The 21,324-nt window shown below is 37.6% G+C and overlaps 1 protein-coding gene across 1 annotated transcript in view; it reads left to right on the plus strand.

Annotated features, from left to right (window-relative positions):
* The window catches only part of FNDC7 (fibronectin type III domain containing 7), a 56,039-nt gene that overhangs the window by 3,883 nt on the left and 30,832 nt on the right, over window positions 1-21,324 (plus strand). Inside the window, exon 2 of the mRNA XM_044675503.1 lies at window positions 17,769-18,029. Coding sequence (XP_044531438.1) covers window positions 17,769-18,029 — 261 coding nt within the window. The remainder of the gene's footprint in view (window positions 1-17,768; window positions 18,030-21,324) is intronic.

The following is a 21,324-nucleotide window of genomic DNA, read 5'->3' on the forward strand; positions in this document are numbered from 1 at the left end:
ATAGGTGGAAGAGTGGTAAGGGTAGGCAATGGGGGTCAAGTGACTTGCCCAGGGTCACACAGCTGGGAAGTGTCTGAGGCTGGATTTGAACCTAGGACCTCCCGGAGTTAAAGGAATTTTAAAAATAGTTAATATGAGTAAAATGTCTAATCCATTTGATCATGATTATGATTGATAAATAAGCAGTTAAAAGTGAATGAAAACATGTTTTTTAGATCCTCAGCATCTCAATCTCCAAAAGGGGGATGTGAGAATGTTGAATTTATGGGAAGTTAGAAGTATTTTAATTTTTGAATTTAATTTTTAATTTTGAGATTTTTGAATTTAATTTTTTTAATTGCTTTGAAACTGAAATTTTCATGCAAGCATTTTTAATCTGGTTTGGTGTTTTATAATAGGATACTTAATAAGAATTTTACTTAGTATTAGCCAATATTTTTATTTTTCCACAAACTGAAGAGGGCCATTTTAGATTCACAAGCCTTGATAAACCTGTGATGTTGATTTTATTTTTGCTTTTATATTTCTATAACTTAGTTTGTATCTATTTTTAACGTTACTTTTACTAGAGGATTACTTTGGTAGAGTAAGGCAGTCCTTTCTGATCAAGTATATAGCTTAGGTATATTTGTAATTGGAACAAGTATTTTTACTAGAAATAATGTGGTTGTTAAAAACTAGCTATTGGGGGCAGCTGGGTAGCTCAGTGGATTGAGAGTCAGGCCTAGAGATGTGAAGTCCTAGGTTCAAATCTGGCCTCAGACACTTCCCAGCTGTGTGATCCTGGGCAAGTCACTTGACCCGCATTGCCTAGCCCTTACCACTCTTCTGCCTAGGAGCCAATACACAGAAGTTAAGGGTTAAAAAAATAAAAATAAAATAAAAACTAGCTATTGAGGTTACTTTTAATGTTGATCTAAGCACCAGTGTGTCCAGTACCATTTAAGAACTGATAATATTTAAATCAGACCAAAATTAAGAGCATATTTTAATCCTATAAGAAATTGTGAGTAAATTTATAGAGACAATCATTTCCTATTTGGAGAAATTGGTTACAGACTTCTCATGTTTTTTCTTCCAGCAATGAAATTGTTTGGAGAACCTTTCTGTGCAAAGGAGAGTTCTACAAAAGAGAGGACACTGAATCCTACATCAGGACCCACCAATTTTGAAAGATTGAGCGACTTTGGGAATTGGGGTAGTCTTATGGGGAACCTCTTATGGGTAACTTAAATACTACTAGGTTTAGAGAAAGGGGAGAAGGAGGACTGACTGGACAGAGATAACAGACTGGACTAACAAACTGGGGAAACACAAACCCCACCAAAGAACAAAGAATGGGAGATTATGGACTGGCAGTTGATACCAACTGCCACCACAGATCCACCTAACCTGGGAGTCTGTGAAACTAACAAGTGAGTAGACTGGGACCAAAGATTTATAAAGACAGGTTTAATGAGATAAACTTTGATTTTGAAGGAAGGGAAGGGATGTCTATTCTAACAACCTACGGGTAAGTCTCTGGGTCAGGGAAGGAACTTATCTACGCTAAGCTAAAGGCTATATCAAGGCACAGCTGGACTATCAGGGATGGAGGTGGGATCCTCACTGCTGAGTCCTGTCCAAATCCAGCGATGATACAGCTCTCCCAGGTCCTCAGCCAGTAATCCTTGAGATGGGTAAGGTTAGGGATTAAACCAGCCTGAGATGACCAGCAGCCCAGGTCAGGTTTGACATTCTCAACCTAACTTTCCACAGGCAGATGAGTCTTCCTTCAGGATACAAACTTCACTTTCCCTGAGGTCTCCCACTCAGTCAGTTGGTCTGCAGCAACTTGCACTCAGTCAACATGGAGTCCATCCCAGAAGTGAGAGAGCTACTTCCTGCTTCCCCATTCCATTTAGAATTCTCCAGCCTTGCTTGATAAGCCTCCTAATAATACTTAATCTTAAACATTTACACCCTACTTTATTAATTTATCTACAACAGTAGTCTTTATTTGTTAAGATCTTGCCAAAGGCAGAGTGCCTGCTTTATTGGCCAAGTGTCAATGCACTGCTACATTTGAGGAGTTCCCCCAGAATACCATGTGTCTATACTTATGCCCCATGTTTTCTATCCTTAGTAACAGGGTCAAACTTTCTTAGGCACATACACTCTTTGTCCTTTTGTGTGGTCAATGGCACTTGGGCTTGTCCACAAGGAGGATGTGTCAACTTAGTTTTTGGAAGACCCAAGCTTGCCCATTTCCCTTGGGAATTTACCTTAAGGGAAGTCCCAAAGTGACTTTGTCTTAGACTAAATAAGGGATCTCCCAGTGCCCATTAAGTGTCCTGAATAGGAGTAATAGAAATGCTCCAATGTTCAATCAACCTTTTAATCTTAGAAGTTTCTCCCATTATATCAGAGATCCATTTCCAAGAAGTCCAACACCAGTTCAGGAACCATCCTTTTAGTATCTCCATTTATTCATGAATTATAAAATACATTATCACTCTAAAAAGTATTTTATGGTAGACAGAACTGGAAGTGTTGAAACAATGGAGTTCCAGGACAAAGAATGCAATTATATAAATCATATTAATTAGAGACTTTGGATTTAAGAAGAGCAAGTTTCACTCATGCAATGGGTATATGACAGTACTGTCATAGGGTAGGGGATGGGGATACTGTGAATTTTCGAAGGACATTGCCAAGAACCTATATGAACATGTAGAATGCTGAAATAACTCTGTGACCATACTAACAATGCTGTTATCATGCTGGTGCTGAATAAGACTAAACTATACCACATTCATGCTATACTTGCTCATGAGACCTAAATATTTACAGAGAAAAACAATTCATGTTTTATTGAGATTTCTGCCTTCGATTCAAACAATGTAAAAAAAAAGTCTTTAAGGACTTCCTCATTTGGCTACTTTAATACAGAGATAGAAAAAGCTCATAGAGAATGGTTCTAGTGGCTCTGAAGCTCAAGATACCTCTGAGGCAACCTCCTCACGTAGGATATAGTGGAACATAAATCTTACCCCAAGTTAATGACTTAAACAAAGAAAAAAAATGTTCCCACCTCCTGAAGTCATGGGCTTCCAGGAATCCTCAGATAGGTCCACAAGTTCCACCTGCCTTCCTAGAATAGAGACTCCCTAGAAACATTTCATATGGGACACCCAAACTAGACCAGCTCACTTCTTTGAGAGTATCCAGCCAGATCCTCCAGAAAATCATACCCTCTCCTCCACCTCCTCTGTACCTCTGACAAGCCTCCTTGCTCACCTCATCCACCTTCACTTTCACTCCTGCAGCTCCTCTAACTGCCTCCCTGAGCTATACTCATTAGAGAACTATAATTACTAAAAAAGAATAAATAAGAGCTGTACTGATGTGATGCTAGAGCAAGTCCAAAGCCAAAAACAAAGATTTATCACATCATGTCCTGGAAAAAAGATTTCAGACCTCTTAATGCATGATTAATCTCCTGGCTACAGAATGGTAGAGAGTATCCCACCCACCAGGTTGGATTTCCAGTGATAGACAGAAATCCAGTAAACTCTAGTGCCTGCCCAGAAATGCCTTCTCTGACCTGTTTCTCTTTGCATATGTTTTGTCGATACTTGCGTCTTTCTCCTCTCTTTCTTTGCAAGTTTTAATTTCACAAAATTCCAGCATGATGATAAATCATAGAGACAAAAAGTTTTAGAGCTGAAAGGTACATCTAATCCAACTCTTATTCACCTACCACCTCCCACCTCCCACCTCCCAGTTATACAAATGAGAAAAGTGAATCTCAAAAAGGTTGTTAACTTGTCTAAGGTCACACAAACATTTAGGAGCAGAGCCCAGGTCTAATGGTCTTTATGTATCCCTTGGTCACTTCTTTGAAGTGTATCATACTGAGATTTGACCTCTTTGATATAACTTCTTCCAACATTTAGCAGATTTATTATTACCAATAAGCTCAGGATTCTCCTAAATTCTCATGTATTATACATCTATAGTATATTCTACCATGAAAATATACCTTTGAATTATCCAGTTCCCACTTACTCAGGCTGACTCTAGGCCCCCAAATAACATTGACCTCCAAGATGTATCAATCATGATTGAGGCAAAAGTCAGGAAAAAATACAAGTTCTCATTAGGATGGTATGACATCCTATAAATGAAGTTTATGAAGTCCACACTTGTGAACTATTAATAGGAATCATTCCCAGAAGCAACCTGTATTATAGTAACAAAATAATAATAACGTCAATAACAAAGAACAGATGACACATGTAATGCTGTAAGGCTGGTAAAGCTTTAATACGTTATATCATTTGACCCTTACAATATCCTTGAGAAATAAATACTAGGGGCATTATTGCCACTCCATATATGAGGAAATTGAGGCTGGGAGAGTTTAAGTGATTTGCCTAAAGTCATGCAGTAAGAAATGGCTTTCTTGATACTATCTATGATTGTGTTCTTAAGATATAGTGTGGTGAAGAGAGGGGGCATAACTGATTTGCAGAATTCTTCTGTCAGTTAAGGAGGGTTTTAGAATCTTGGGAAGAGGACAGTTGGTCCTGGGAACTCGTGGAGAGAACCAGGGTCTATCTGAGCTCCTTCTTTAGATTGAAACCTGGCCTATATTTTGCAGCTTTTCTCTTAAAAATTTGTTAGCTTAGTTATTTCCTTGAATCTCCCTAACCCACCTTCCCTGCCTGAATTCCTGTGAGGGTTTGAAAGGAGGGTAGTTCGGAGTGTTAGTTTAAACTTGATATTTTAAATAGTCAAATAGGGCTTACCCTTGTTACAAATTTACCTTATTGAATCATTGTATCCAATCTTCCTCACCCCATTGATTACAAACCCATCTGAGAGCTAAGTTAAGGCAGGTCCTTTCTCAGTCTCACGTTCCTGCCTCCCTTACCTTACCTGAAGTTTCTCTAAGAGACTGTTAGGGCTACCTTGTATCCTCTATCCTGCCAATCTATCCTAGATGACAATAAACCCCGTTTGTATATGATCAAGACCTTTTGGCTACTTCATTAGTTGATTAATAAGAGAGGGAGAAGGAGAGAGAGGAATATCATACTCTCTGGAGTTTGAGGGAAGCTGAGGGTATCCATTTTAAAGGAAGTGTAACTTCAATACTTCCTTCTAGTCCCTTCCTGTGAAATTGACTAGAAGCCTCAAGTCAATTTCAATCAGTTCTTAGCTGGCTCTAACCTGGCTCTGTATAGTGTCCTTTTACTTGAAGGGCTCAGTCTATTTCCCTTCAGTGTTTTGTCTCTAACCTGAGTATCCAGTCTGTTTTCCCCTGCCTTAAATTAACTCATCCCCTCCCTTGCAACCCTTGGTAACCCCTCAGTGTTATATCCCCTAAACTCAGACATTCCCTTATTTCTCCTACCACCTCAACTACCAACCTTCATCATTGTACCTTCCTCATCCACTATATTGCCTTAGGGATTCACAAACCCCTATCCACAGTGCCTATCCTCTATTCCAACCAGCTACTACTATAGCCTAGTCCCTTGATTACCTCCAGCCTTGGGTCCCTTCCCTTGCCTTATTCCCTATTCCTACCAGCTATTACCCCTAGCTTCAGTCCCATATTACATTCTGAAAATCTCCTTATAACAATAGTCATTGCAAAATAACCCACCAACCTAGAAACTGTGAAGTTCTGAGAAAATAGATTGAAACAAAGAAGGAGAATTATAGGAGTTCAGTAAATTCTCTAATTAATTTGTTGAATAGAATGACAAATATAAATGGGAAAGAGCCACCCTGGAGGCTAGAAAAGGAAAGCTGGACAGTAAGAATTTGTCAGGGTTTCAAGCTTTCGAGTGCAGAAAGGGTTCTTTGGCTAATGCAACAATATAGTCAATTACAGCAGATTTATTGTTTTGGTGGAAGAGGTTGCCATGAAAATATATCTTCAAATTATGCAGTTCACTCTCTCCTGGCCCCACATCTATCAAGAAATTCAGGGTGCCAATGAAGTTTCCTTTGGGTAGAAAAATTATCTGAGTGCTCCAACATTCCTTTCCACTTTATCATAATTCTTTATAAATCAATGAACTGGATTTCTGGTCAATAAGCTATTCTCTTGTGAGCTTACTAAATTTGAATCAGTTTGCTAGAGCCCGATAACCTTGGGATGAATTAATAAAAAAACAACCTTCTGAATCTGCAAAGACGAAGACTAGATGGGTACTAGAGCAGAAGGCAGGACAATTTATGAAGTCCAGTCTGACTCAGAAGGTCTCCCTGTATATCTTACTTCACCCATGTATTCTAGAGTTATGGGAACCCAGAACCTAGTTATAAGAATGTAGAATTTACAGCTAAAATAAATATTAGAGATAATTTAGTTCAACCCCTTAATTTTACAGATAAGGAAACTTGGGCTTTTACCAGTGAAATGGTTTGCCCATGGGCACATTGCTAGTAAGTGGCAAAAGGGGATTCAATTGGGGTCTCTTGACTCCAAAATCCTCTTCTTGGGGGCAACTGGCTGACTCAGTGGATAGAGTGCTAGACCTAAAGTAGGGAGGTCCTGGGTTCAAATCTGGCCTCAAATACTTCCTAACTGTGTGACTCTGAGGAAGTAACTTAACCCCCATCACCTAGCCCTTACCGCTCTTCTGACTTAGAACCAATACATAGTATTGATTCTAAGATGGAAGGTAAAAAAAAAAAAAATCCTCTTCTTGTACTGGTAAATTATTGCCTCTCTAGTTTAAGTTCACTTTATTATGCTTTGACCTTAAGAGAGATGGAAAATAGCTGGCCTCTATCATTTTATTCAGTTTTTCTTCAGGTTCCCCCACTGGATAGAGAATACTTATTCTAGCAGGCACAAACATTCCTGTCAGCTTAGTTATGGTAAATATTTCATATCTCATAGACCTTTGAATATATAGCCCTGAACCTCCATGCTTAATATTTTATGCAGAATAATATGATGTGGTGCCCAGGCTGAGGATAGCAACTTTGTCGATTACAGAGCAAATTAATGCAAGGCCTTAGTAGTATTTTAATATTTTCACTTTTTAAAAAATCAAATGAAAATAGATGTTAGGATTTTAATAGACTGCAAGTGAACAAATTTAGAGATTCTTTATTTATTTATTTTTTAGAGATTCTTAATATCACAATATTACTTTTCAGACTTTGACACAGAGGACAGTAGATGTATTGCTGGGCCATGAAGAGTATATCAAATAAATCTGTATTGACTTCTTCCTTTAATGTGGTAGACACATGCTTCATGGCTTAGATTTTCCTTTTATGGTTCAATTTGTATTCCCTAAAAACCATCTTCCCCTAGCTCCAACACCCCACCTTTCTGAAATAAGATCAGGAAGATGCTACTCAAACTATTTCCTATCCTCAACTCATAGTTCTTGTCTTATCACTCCCAAGAAACACCATGCAATTCTTTGTAGAGGCAAACAAAATAGATGCTCATGAGTTAAGCCAGTGATTCCCAAAGTGGGCGCCACTGTCCCCTCATGGGTGCTGCAGCAATCCATGGGGGCAGTGATGGCCACAGGTGCATTTATCTTTCCTATTAATTGCTATTAAAATTAAAAAAATTAATTTCCAGGAGGTTAAGCAATATTTTTTCTGGAAAGGGGGCAGTAGGCCAAAGAATTTTTGGGAACCACTGAGTTAAGCAATGACTAAGCAAATCGTGGGTTTTTAAGTGTTGTCCAACAAATAATTTTGTGGGGGTAGATTTTTATTTTTGGCTAGATTTAATGCAGTATACTGAGAAAAGGAAATATTATTATTTTCCAATTAGAACAGAGAATACTGAGAAATCTTTCAGCAATTGATGAATTGGGCCTCAGAATCAATAGGGCAATTCAGAGAGGAAAATATGGCTGTAACACAATCTCCCTAGCGGAGGTCAATTCTACTCATGAGTTCTTTGCTAATAGTCCTAGAGGTTAGCAAACCTCCCTGAGTAAATTAGGGGCTGATTGAGCATAGTGGATTTTTAAATTTAATTTAATTTATCTACCTATCTATTTATTTATTTATTTATTTTGTTTAGCTGTTTGTTCATTTATTTATTTATTTATTTATAAAGATATTTTTCATGGTTACATGATCCATATTCTTTCCCTCCCCTCTTCATACCCTCCTCCCATAGCCAACAAGCAATTCCACTGGGTTTTATATGTGTCATTGATCAAGACCTATTTCCATATTATTAATATTTGCATGAGGGTGATCATTTAGAGTCTACATCCCCAATCATATCCCCATAAAACCAGAGCATGGTGGATTTTAAGAAATGTAGTGACCAATTTGTCATTTTTTCTTGTTATCTTAACTTTTCCCTAGAGGAAGCTGCAACATCGAATCTCAAACTCAATGGGTCCAAAACAGAACAGAGCTCTTTTCCCCTTTTCCCCAACTTTTCTATTTCTGTTGAAGGTACTACCATTCTTGTAGTCTCCTAAATCCCTAATTTGGCATTCTATTCAACTCCTTACTCTCCCTCCAGATAATGAGTAGCCAAATCTTGCCATTGTTAACTCCTGTGACATCTCTCTCCTCTTTAGCCCCTTTTGGGGAGGGGGCACATACACAAACACCACCATAATCATCTCTTCCATTCCAATCCAAAGTTTCTCCACTTGCAGCTCCCAAAGTTATTTTCCCTAAATGGAAATCCAACCATATCACTATTCAGTAAACTCCAGTGGTTTCCTATTCCCTTTAAGATAAAATATAATCTTTACTTGGATTGCCTTCACAATATGGGCCCATCCTAGCTATTCACTCTTTTAAATCATTATACTTTGCTCCTCTAAATATCTCACTCTACCTAAAGATGTTCCATACTTTGATGCCTTAACAAAGTGAGACCCTGTCTCAATCAAACCCTCAGTCATGGGCTTTGGATAGTAATCAACTGGAGTGACCTTGTACAGAAAACATATTCAGATTGGCAGAAGGAACTTAGTCAACTTCAAAAACTTCAGAAGACCAGAGGATTTTATACTTCCCATGACATCTTAATAGCAAAAAAGAGCTGAGAGTAGCATCTTCATTGGGAGCCAAGGACAGACTGAGCTCAGGTTCAAATCAAGGCTCTTTTGTAGGGAGCCAAACAGAAAATCTACACCTAACAGGAATCTCTCTTCATTTCCCACCAGGCTGTTTCTGATCCTTTCTTCCTCCACTGCCTTTCAACTTCCTTTTATATGGCATCTTCCCCATTATAATATAAACTCCTTGAGGGTAGAGGTTTTCTTCTTACTCATATTTTTTTTTTCTTATTTGCTAGTATTCACCTAGCCCAGACTCTGGTTTAGAGTGTAAATCAATGAGTGTGGGTGACTAATTGATAATTAATAATCATGATGGAAAGAAAATTGTTGGCGGCTAGTGATCTGTAGCACCTACCGCCCCCAATCCTTTAGGGTTAACCTTAGATCCCTGGGAGGTCTAAGTAGTCTTGCTCTGGAGACCTGACTCAGTTCAGGTGGAAGCTGGCATAGTCATTCTAGAGCAGTGGTCAGCAATGGATGGCTCTCAAGCCAATTAGGCTCTTTCTGCAGGAGCCATAAAGTCAATTTTTTTTCAGGCACTGTTACAGGAGTGAGCACTGTGAGCACTGTACGGCTCTCACGAAATTACATTTTAAAAAATGTGGCGTTTATGGCTCTCACAGCCAAAAAGGTTGCCGACCCCTGTTCTAGAGCATGTGCTCCAATACCTTTGCCATACTCTAAGATCTATCCAAACTGACCCTGTAATGTTCCTGAGATAGAACTCCATCGTTGGAACTAGTTATACCAAATCTCATGGGATTCAGTAAGCTCAGAGCCCCCAGACTTAAGAAAAATATTTTTTCTATCCCTAGCCACTGAACAAAGTCTGTTCTATAGTACACTAAAAAGAAAATAACAAAACAACTCTACTTGCCATTACTGCATTTCCCCTTCTTACCTATTTCCTAATGGCAAACATTTGCTCAGAACACAATAAATGTCAACTTTTCTTTATCTGAAAACAAAGCTCATTTTTAAAAGTGCAAAGAAACACAGTTTAAAAGAACAAGAAACACCCCAAATGGTAAGAAATGTTGGTCCATTAGGAAGTAATTAGGGGAGTAGGGGAGAGGATATAGAGGGCAGATAATTTCATCAAACGCAGCTGCTCTGCAAGATAGGCATATTCCAACAAACAGTAAGTTCTACCCAAGTATATCGCTCCTTAATTTCTCAGTGCTGAAGATTTTAGTTAATCTGGAGTAACAAAGCCTTTCACTTGCAATCAGCTTCCAATATTAGCAACTGTTCATATCTTGCGATCTCTTTTACAGGGTTCTACTTTATTCCACACAGATCCTTGCTCTAACAATACTTCAGTCTCTTTTTCAACCTGGGAAAACTATATTTATCAACAGATACTGTTGCTCATTTAGGACTACATTCTTTTGGCATTGTCACCACACTGTAACCTATTCAGCTAAGGTATTTCAGGTCATGGTGCCATTATTTGCTGGTCTATTGAAACTATTACAAAAAAAAAAAAAACCTTTCGAAAAATTGATAGAGGCTTAAAATTAGTACTACTAAGAATGGTCATACCTATAAATATCAGAGCCAACATTTGAACATATATCTCTAAGTTTAGTGCTCTTTCCATCCTATCATACTACAAAGTGCTACCTGAGGTCTGAGGGAGACATTCATAGTCTAAAAGGGAAAGCCCTCTGTTTTTAAAAAATATTCTTCTTTTTCTATTTTTTACCAGTTAAATATAACAACTAATTTCCACATAAGTTTTCCTAAGTTATATGATCAAATTTCTCTCCCTCCCCTTCCCACTCCTGGTGCTGGTAGGTGAGTCAATCTGGGTTATACATGTATTATCATGCAAAACATATTTTCATATTGTTCATTTGTATAAGTGAGTAATCTTAAAAGACCGAAACCCCAAAACATAAACCCAAATATACAAGTGATAAATTGTATGTTTTCATCGTCATTCTGACTCCAACAGTTCTTTCTCTGAAGGTGGATAGCATTTTTTTTTTATCATAAGCCTGTCAAAATTATCCTGGATTATTGAATTGCCAATAATAGCTCAGTCTATCACAGTTGGTCATTCCATAATACTGCTGTTTCTGTATACAATGTTTTTTCCTGGTTCTGCTTTTTTCACTCTGCATCAGTCCATTAAGGTCTTTCCAGCTCTTTCTGAAATCAGCCTGTTCATAAGACCTTCTCTTTGTAAAGGAAATTAGAGAGAACCTTAGGTACCACTTAAATATAAATTTAAAAATAAAGACAACTCATGAGACAAGTAAAGCATTCTTACTTTTACTTGAAACCCAAGTAATTTGAGCTTCTTGGTTTGAATAGCCTGCCTTTCTCCCTTTTTCCCCCCCATTTTTTACCATCCCCCTTCACCAAAATACAACGACTTTTAGGTCAGACAAAAGCTAGAGAGGTGGAGCTATGTTCTGATGTCTGTTGCCAGCATCTCTGAGATAGACTACATCCTGGCTATCCAAAGCACTGTTTGCTCTCTTTTTTCCTCTTCGTTAACAAAAAATCAATAAGTGTCTGGCAGAATGGTTAGTGCATCTGGGAAGTGGGTGTCATTAATTGGAATCAGTCTCTTCTGTTTTAAGGTGGTAAGTTCAATTAATTTCTTGTTGCAATTATTTTTGTGGTAAAGAAATATTATACAATATTAATTTTTAGAAAATAATTAGAACTCTTTAGACCACTCCAAGATTTTACAGTATTGTTATTTTTTAAATCACATAAAATGCTACAGATACACCAATGACAAAAAGCATTATTATTTTATCTTTAGAACTGAGAATGTTAAAAAAAAAAAAAACCTGTCAGTAACCACTGACTCAGATTTCTGAATCAATAGGCAGATTCAGAGAGAAACGAGAAGTAGTAATATGATCTACCCAACAGGGCTTTCTCTACTGTTGATTATTTTGTCAATGGATCCAATAGTTACAGACCAATTTGCACTAATAAATGCATTGCATTGATTGAGGGTGCATATCATGTAAAAAAAAAAAATAGCAACTTTTTTGTGTTGCCTCAGGCTGCAGTTGATTATTTTCCCTAAAATGACAGGTTGTTTTTTTATGGTTCTAATGGTCTAAATTTTCTTTTTCAGGTTGCTTCATTAAATACAGGTAAAATTCTCTAAAACAAAACAAAACAAAACAAAAAACCAAGGTTTTTGCTCTCTCCATATATTGATTTTCATTTCCACTGTTTTCTTTGTGGACTGCCTGAAACATTCAAACTATATCAGGCTGATAAGATAAATTAACAAATAAAAGTAATAAGATCTTTTCAAATGTAGTATTCTTAGTCATGCCATTTCTGAAGTAACATATAAAATTAGTCATTTTCCAGCTAATTAATTGGTATGATTTGAACCAAAAAAAATAAATTTTATGCAAATAAGAATAACTCAAGGCAAAATTCCATTTTATTTGCCTTCAGAAGGATGACATTAAGCTTAAAAATCAGTGGAAATATTAATTATTGTCTTGTTATTAATTAATTTTTCTATGAAAAGAAGTAGAAAGTTGTTTTCATTCAGAACTGATTATGAAGCGAGGGTATAGGATTTCTTTTGAATCACTGTGGGGGAACTGGAGGAGTAAATTAGAAATTTTATTCTTTGATTACATTTTAAAATGTTTATTAATTTTTTTTAAATATCATCATTACTTCTTGAAACACTCTATCTCCTAAAGAAGCATCCTTCATAAAACTGGTCAATACAAACATTACAATAACATCTTTCAAGATATGCAGCATTCTACATCTAATAATAGCTAGCATTTATATAGTACTTTTGCAAAGTGCTTTACCTATTATCTCATTGAATTTTCACAACTGCTCTAAGAGATGAGTATTATTTTCCCCACTTTACAAGGGCACAAAGACATTTAGTGACTTGCCAAGGTTATATGGGTTCTAAATGCCTGAGAGAGGATTCAAACTCAGACCTTTCTCTCTCCAAATCACTTATTCACCTTACCACCCACCTGCTTATTGATAATCTTAAAGTCCATCACTTCCTACTTGAGAGAAATGTTCATCACCAGAGATCTGAAACCGAGATTGGTAAATTCATTTAATATGAATTCTAATGAATTCTAGTGTTTTCCTCACTGTACTAATTCAGATATAGTATATTGTTCTTTGCTCCCGATTGCTTTGCATCAGTCCATAAGAGTTTTCCCACATTTTACTAGATTCACATATTAATTGTTCTTTTTTTTTTTTTTAAGGATGCAATAATACTCTGTTATATTCAGAGGCCACAATTTAGTTAATTATTCCTCAAAAGATGAGGATTCACTTTGTTCAGTTTTTTTGCTACCTTAAAAAATAAGGCTATGAATATTTTTAGTATTGATCTCTTACTAAAGCTCTAATTTTTTCTCTTAGGAAAAAAAAATTTAAGCCTTACCTTCGTATCTTAGAATCAATACTAAATATCTATTCCAAAGCAGAAGAGTGACAAGGGCTAGGCAATGGGGGTTAAGTAACTTGCCCAGGGTCACACAGCTAGGAAGTGTCTGAGGTCAGATTTAAATATGGAACCTTCCATCTCCAGGTCTGACTTTCTATCCACTGAGCCATCTAACTGCTCTTTTGATTTTCAAAAAAATTCTCACCTTCTGCCTTAGTGTCAGATCTAAGACAGAAGAATGGTAAAGGTCAGGCAATTGGGGTTAAGTGACTTGTCCAGGGTCATACAACTAGGAAGTATCTGAGTGAAATAGGGAACTGTCCTAGAGGCAAGTGAGATGATAAAACCCACCTAGGAACTTCCCCAGGGCCAGTAAAGCACAAAATCCCTAGGCTATAGAAAAACAAGTTTATTTGATAGTTGGAGTAAGGGAAACTGATAGGCAAGATCCTAACACTATTAAAATCTAGGCTCCACCCAACCTCTAAGCATCTCACAAGAAATTGGTTTTTGGTCTTCTCTGGGCCCTGCCTACAGCTCCCAGGTCTTATCTAAAACAAACAAACAAAAAAAAAAAAAAAAAAAAAAAAACTCAAACTATCTAATTCTAACCTAATCTAATTACTCTGGATTAACAAAAAGAGGGAAAAGGGAAGCCTGGGTTTGGCTACTATATAACCCAAAGTCCCAGATGACAATCTTTGGATTACCTTAACCCAAGAGGATTTCTGACAGATGAATAACTGGCAGATCATCTCTGTACTCAGGGAAACAGTTCACTCCAAAGCAGACTCTCAACCAAGGAGTCCCTAATCTCTCCATGAGATTTTGGACTTCCAAGGGAAACTCTGTCAGAGCAAAAACACCTCCTTCCAGGTTGATGGAGATTAGGGCAGAGAGTGCAAAATGGCAGTTGCCAGTATAATTCCCACAATCCCTCTCTCCTCAGAATCCTCTCCCAGGGCTTGTATCCAAATTCCCTTCTTTTCCTCTTAAAACTTATCCCTGAAATTAATTCTATCCCTTAACTTACTTCCTACATGAAGTCAAATTTGAACCCAGGTCATCCATTGTACTGTCTAGCTGCACCTATTTTTTTCTTTTATCTTAATTTTGCCCTAAAAAGAATTTTCAACTATGAGTGCTTAAAGGGGGGAAAATAGATTTTCTTTCTTTGATAATCTTACCATTTTTTTTGTTTGTTTGCAAAGGAACGAGATTGAACTAAATGATCTCTTTTGGTGTCTCTTCCAGTTCTAAAATTCTATATTTCTAAGGCAGAGAGCCAAAGCTTTAAGTCTAGAACATTTCTGTGGCTATATTCAAGACTCATATGGGCTTCATCACAGAATTATAAAAGTACACATTTATTACAGTTTAAAATTATAAAGGACAATATTTTGGTTTATTATTAGTATCTATCAACAACTATTTGGCAATTCAACTATTTGATCAGCATAGTTTGACAGCCAAAGCACATAATTCAGTACCCCCCAAAACAGCTTTTTCTTTTTTCTTTTTTTTTCCCCTTTCTCCTCTCCTGTTTCTCCTTCTTGAAAATTATTGAGTTCCCTAATGATGGCACCTGGTACCCCTAGGTTCAGAGACCGTGCATCTGTCAATGATGTGATACTTCTAATAACCTAATGCTACCAGAAGCACTTGGGGCAAAGGTTCTAATTCATCCTGTAGTAATCAAGAAAATTCCTTAAACCTATAATATTCATTTAGCTTTGGGTAAAATATCTTTGTTTACTCCGGTACATGTACTTGTATATACTGGAATAAACAAAGATATTTTACCCAAAGCTAAATATGTCACAGGATACTACTTATCGAATACATGTTTTATCTATATAAACCAGTTTTTCCTACTTTTCACCCTTAAGTTTAACTGTGGAAAGAGAGCATCGTAATCTTTCCTTGTCTATATTATTGCAGCTCCTGTTACAACTAGTATTCATTGTATGCCCATGTTCCAAAGGAGTTAGAATTTGGTCCAGTTTTTTGTGTTCTCTTCCCTTCTCTCCCCAACTATGCCCCATCACCAAGCTAAAATGTACACTAAGAAAGAGCAGTGCTGGCTTATTCCATACTGATGAAAAGCAATACTCTCTGCTTTGAAGCATCCCAAGCTAAATCCAGTCGTGTCAAAGAAGTAAATGGTTAAATTGTCAATATGTATCTTTCTTCTTGTGGCAACTAAGTAGTAAAGTGATTAGAGTGGTAGGCTTGGAATTAGGAAGACAAGTTCAAATCCTGCCTTCCACTCCTACTAGCTTGGTGGCCCTACATATGCCATTTAACCACCCTGTTTCCTCATCTATAAATTGGAGATAATAGCATCAACCTCACAGGGTTGTTGTGAAAATCGAATATGTGTTTGTGTGTATGCGCTCTTCTTTTACCCAACTCTCACCTGTGACCCCTAGAAGCTAGTGTTTCCCTCTCCTTCTCACCATATCATCTAGATTACATTTGTGCACAGATCACAAAATCTTTCTAGCCAGTATATAACAGTTTTTCACATTAAAAACTCAGCAACTAATTACCTTAGTACTCAGTCAGGCTCAACCCTTAGCCACTGTCTCTCAGAATAACTGGGACTCTTAAAATTTTGAGCAGGCTTAACTCAAAAGCAAATATTAAAGAGATGCTACATTACATATTTGTTCTCCTTCCCGTTGTATTTCTTTTAGAGTTCTTGTTTCATTTATTACTTTGTTATCTCCTGCTTCATTTCTTCTAACCACTCTTGTATTCCCAGTGACCTATTTTTTCTTTACAAAAATAGATGTATATTTGTTGGGGGGGGGGGAAGAATTAGCCCCATCAAGCCTGAATTCTGGGATACATATATATATATATATATATAACCCTCAGTGCTACATGTATCACTTAAAAGGTAGGAAAAGCAGCTATGTGAGTGGCTGAAGAATATAGACATTTCCCTGAGTCATGATGCCCTTAGACCAGATATCAAAGTCTAAGGTCTCGCTCAGGATCAGACTTTAAATTCTTTAGAGATAGATTTGGTTTTCCTTATTACATCATTTTCCCACATGTATCAAAAGAAGTGGACAGTAGTGGGCAGCTAGGTGGCTCAGTGGAGTGAGAAAGCCAGGTGTAGAGATGGGAGGTCCTGGGTTCAAGTCTGCCCTCAAACATTTCCTACGTGTGTGACCCTGTATAAGTCTCTCGACCCCCATGGCCTAGCCCTTACTGCTCTTCTGTCTTGGAATGAATTCATAGCATTGATTCTAAGACAGAAGGTAAGGGTAATAATAAAAAAAAAAGGAAGTAGACAGTAATTAGTGGGTCTAACAAATGATAGCAGACTCTCCATTATATTGTGGTACATGCATAGTCAAGATGAAAGCTTTCTTCCAGTAGCATGTACCAAGATATAAGGAAGAGTCTGCTACCATTTGTTAGCAAATTACCAACCACCATTTTATATCTTTTCTTCCTGGGATAAGGGATAACCTTTTTTATCTACTAGTCCTTGTAAGTTCTAATCCTTTTTCTATAGAACATAGGATGCTCATTCTTTGAAAAGTTTAGATTCATACTCTAATGAGAACAGTTCCATAAGCTCCAGTAGGACACAGATTCTTTTTCCTCATTCCCTTCATGCTCTTCTGCAAATTGACCTCTAGACATTGGTTGATCTTCTTCCTCCTTAAAATATTTTTCTTCCTATTTTTCTTCTTAGATGTGATTTTTTCTTTTCTAAGAATACTTCTTCCCATCTAATAAGCCAGGGCTTAGTCAGATATTGCTCAAGCCTTTTCACCTTCTTCTCCTCTAATAGCAAGACTATTTTGTCTTTATTACACATATAACTGATGAAGGGATGGGAAGAAAAGGGGAAGGAATCAAGAAAAAGGGGAAGGAGAGGAGAGGAGAAGAGAGCTGCTCATAATACATACTTCTCAGACCATTAAATAGTTCCCTTGATGACCAAACTTGGACAACAAAATCAACTACAGCTACTCAGGGTTCTACCTGGAAAAGTCTCATGTAAAATACCTGTTTTCTGTGTCTTTCACTCCTGGGTCCCACTGATCATTTGAGATTTCTGGGAGTGCTGCCTTTAAGCCAATCTGGTTCCCTTGCTTGCCTCTACTAATATGCTGAGGTAGTTCTAGTATTTAACCATGCTCACTAACTTGTGCCTACCACGTATGAACCCACTCTCATTCAGAAAATTCTAAGCATCCCAAGAATTGCATTTACAAGTAATGGGAAGCTAATGGAATAATCTCTTAACCTTTTAGCAGACTTTATCATCTCCATCTGTGATGTGACTTCCACGAGCATTAATCTGAGGTGGACCAAGTTTGCAGGGGCTGTGTCTTACCAGGTCACAGCCATTCCTGTCAATATGTTAGGCCCCTCAGTATTTGCCCTTTTCAACGAAGTCACACTCCTAGGCACAGTTACCTCCCTCAGACCCAACACTGTCCATACCATCAAAGTGGATGCCTTTGATAAGAACGGGATGTTGCTGGCTGAGGCACTGACAATGCAATTAACAGGTTAGTTCTGGGTAGCTCACCCCAGTGTTGTATTCTTTTACTATAATGGAAATGGGGATTTGTTTTTCTGGGTGGTGGTTTTACATTCTGTCCTAGTCATCATGGGGTTCCTATCACTAGGATCATATTTTTTGTGTTTATTATTTTAAATTGGGCCAATTATTTGTCACTGAGTTGGAACTGAATAGAACACACAGATGCTAAATGATTATTCAAAAGTATCAAAGCAGTGAAGACTAGGATTATAGAATATATAGAAAATGTAAGCTCTATCTTGTGGCACAGTATATAAAGTCCTAAACTTACTGTTAGGTAAGTCTGAGTTCAAATAAATCCTCAGACACTTAACAGCTGTGTGACCCTAGGCAAGTTACTGAATTGATGCTGTCTGCCTTAGTTTCTTTATCTCTAAAATTGGGATAATAAGAGCTCCTTCCTCTCAGGTTAGTTGTGTGTGGATCAAATAGATAATATTTGTAGAATAGCTGGCACATAGTAGGCATTAAATAAATACACATTTTAAAAAAATCTGGTGAGTGGAATAAGAATGCAGTTTTTCACAATGGGCAATGATTGTTTCAAAAGACTTTATCAAAACAACAATGTAAATATCACTTTGAGGTTATAGCAACAGGCTGCATTATTGAATAAACTTAATGCTTGGTCCACAGAGTTTTTTAATTTTATTTTTATTATCCTGCAAAACACACTTATAACCCGGCCTCAGCCACTTCCCAGCTGTGTGACCCTGGGCAAGTCACTTGACCCCCATTGCCCACCCTTACCAATCTTCCACCTATGAGACAATACACCGAAGTACAAGGGTTTAAAAAAAAAATGAAAAAAAAAAACACACACACTTATATATTGGTCATTGTAAGAGCACACTCAAGCAAAACCAAAACCCCTAAATAAAAAAAACCACAAATACACTGCTGTGAAAGACAACTCCAACAGTTCTTCCTCTGGAGGTGGATTGCATTCCCCTTCACAAGTCTTTCAGGATTGTCCCAGATCCTTGCAATGCTGAGAGTGGCCAAGTTTTCACAGTTGATTGTCACACAATATTGCTGTTCCTGTATACAATGTTCTCCCAATTCTGCTTGTCTCGCTCTGCATCAGTTCCTGTAGATCTTTCCAGATTTTTCTGAAATCATCTTGCTTATCATTTCTTATAGTACAATAGTATTTGATCACCAATTTTGTACCATAATTTGTTCAGTTATTCCCCAACTGATGGATATCCTCTCAATTTCCAATTCTTTGAAGTATGCCATGGATGGTTACCAGAGAAAAATTATGCTTACTTCACAATTTGTCTAAAGAACTAGCCCTGACTAACTCTAGTAAGAAGGGGAAAAGGACACTTCTGTATAATTATACCCATTTTAGGGGGCAGTGAGGTGCTGCTATAAATATTTTTGTACAGTAGGTCCTTTCCCCTAGGTCCACAGAAATTTTAAATAGAATAGGAGCTTGGGGTGGGGGTGAAGTGATGAAAAAAAGAACATGCTTGTAAATAATTATCCTTTCATAATATATTAAAATAAGTATTGGAAATTAAAAAAAAAGGAATAATCAGTCAACACAAATTATTAAGCACCTACTATATGCCAGGCACTGTTGCTAAGTCCTGAAAATACCTTAAAAAAAAGAAAGACAAAAACGGAGACCCTGTCCTCAAAGAGGTATTTATTACAGGCAACCTTAAAGGGGGACTGGTAGTAGCTACCAGGACCAGGGAAGACATTCTGGAGAATGAGAACTTTGAGCTGAGTCTTGAAGGAAGCTAAGAGACAGAAGTGAGGAGAAAGGACATTATGGCCATGGAGGATAGCCAGGGCAGGGTAAAGAGTTGAACATTTTATGGAAGTAAGAGCAAAAAGACTAATGTAGTGGAATGTGATGGGGAGTATGATGTTTGGAGATTGGAAAGAGGTTGTGAAGGGCTTCACGTGCCAAATGGAAAATTTGATATCTGATCATAGAAGAATAGGGAGCCACTGGAGATTGTTGATGAGGGGGCATGGCAGAGTCAGACTTTTTCTAAAGTAATAGTGAATCCTTAACTGTAACTTTTAGTAAATCAGTCAGCTTGTCTGTCTCTTATGTATAAAACGGGTATAACCATTATTATTATTCTTTAAAACCCTTACCTTCTGTTTTAGAATCAATATTATGTATTGGTTCCAAGGCAGAAGAGTAGAAAGAGCTAAGCAGTGGGGGTTGTAACTTGCCCAGGATCACATAGCAAGGTTTTTTCTGATGCCAGATTTGAAACCAAAACATTCCATCTCTAGGCTGACTCTCAATCCACTGTAAGAATTAAAATCTAGTTATTATAGCTATATATTAAAAATATGTGGCCGCCAGGAATCAACAATTAGGTTGATTCCATAATTAAATCAGACCCAAGTCAGCATCGGGTTGAAGAATTTATTTACAATCAAGTAGGTAAAGTAGGGATAAAGAGAAAAGGGAGGTTAGAAGTCTAAATAAATGAAGCTGTAAGCCACAGGGCCCAACAGCCAGATAGGCAGAGTTTAGAATTGGCCCAGCTAGGCCAAGGAAGTCAGCCTAACTTACCCACGTGACAATACAGAGTGTAAGCTGTCTGTGGTCTCAGGAGATGCTTCTTCTTCCAGTTCCAGACGGCAACTGCCCCCACAGGAAGTTCACTCACTTACTTAAAGAGATCGTGTCTTTCATCACTTCCTGTGGTCCACCTCTAATTCAAATGGACAAATGGCAGTTTCTACATTGATTTGGACTGCCCAAAGGGCAGTCCCTTATTCTTGATTTGTTACTTATTGTCACGTGTGGGTAACTCGTCTCCCCTCCCCACTAAGGGAGGTGGGAGTGACATCATTAGCATGCCTGGGTTGAGTAGATTTTTGACTATTAATGGGATCGAGCTAATTCTATTTACACACCACTGAGCCTTTCCCCTAAAACTGGTCTAATTATAAATTGTAATTATACATTATAATTATAAAATGGATCTAATTATACAAAAGCATCCATTTTCTCATCTTATTATTATTATTATTATTCTTTCCCTCCCCACGTAGGCTCTTTGGATCTCTAGATCCCCTTCCAGCTCAGGTTAAGTGCCACCTTCAAGCAGCCTTTCTTGATTCCTCCAGTTGTTCCATCTCCCATTATATTTTTATTTGTTGCCCATTCTGTGTTTAAGTAAAACCTGTGATCATAGGCACCCTCACCCCAGCTCCTACCTCACACAAGCTCCCTGAGTTTTGTCACTCCAGTGACTAGTACAATACCCAGGACATGC

This window comes from Gracilinanus agilis, chromosome 4 (genome assembly GCF_016433145.1).
Source record: "Gracilinanus agilis isolate LMUSP501 chromosome 4, AgileGrace, whole genome shotgun sequence".
In the NCBI taxonomy this organism is placed as follows: domain Eukaryota; kingdom Metazoa; phylum Chordata; class Mammalia; order Didelphimorphia; family Didelphidae; genus Gracilinanus; species Gracilinanus agilis.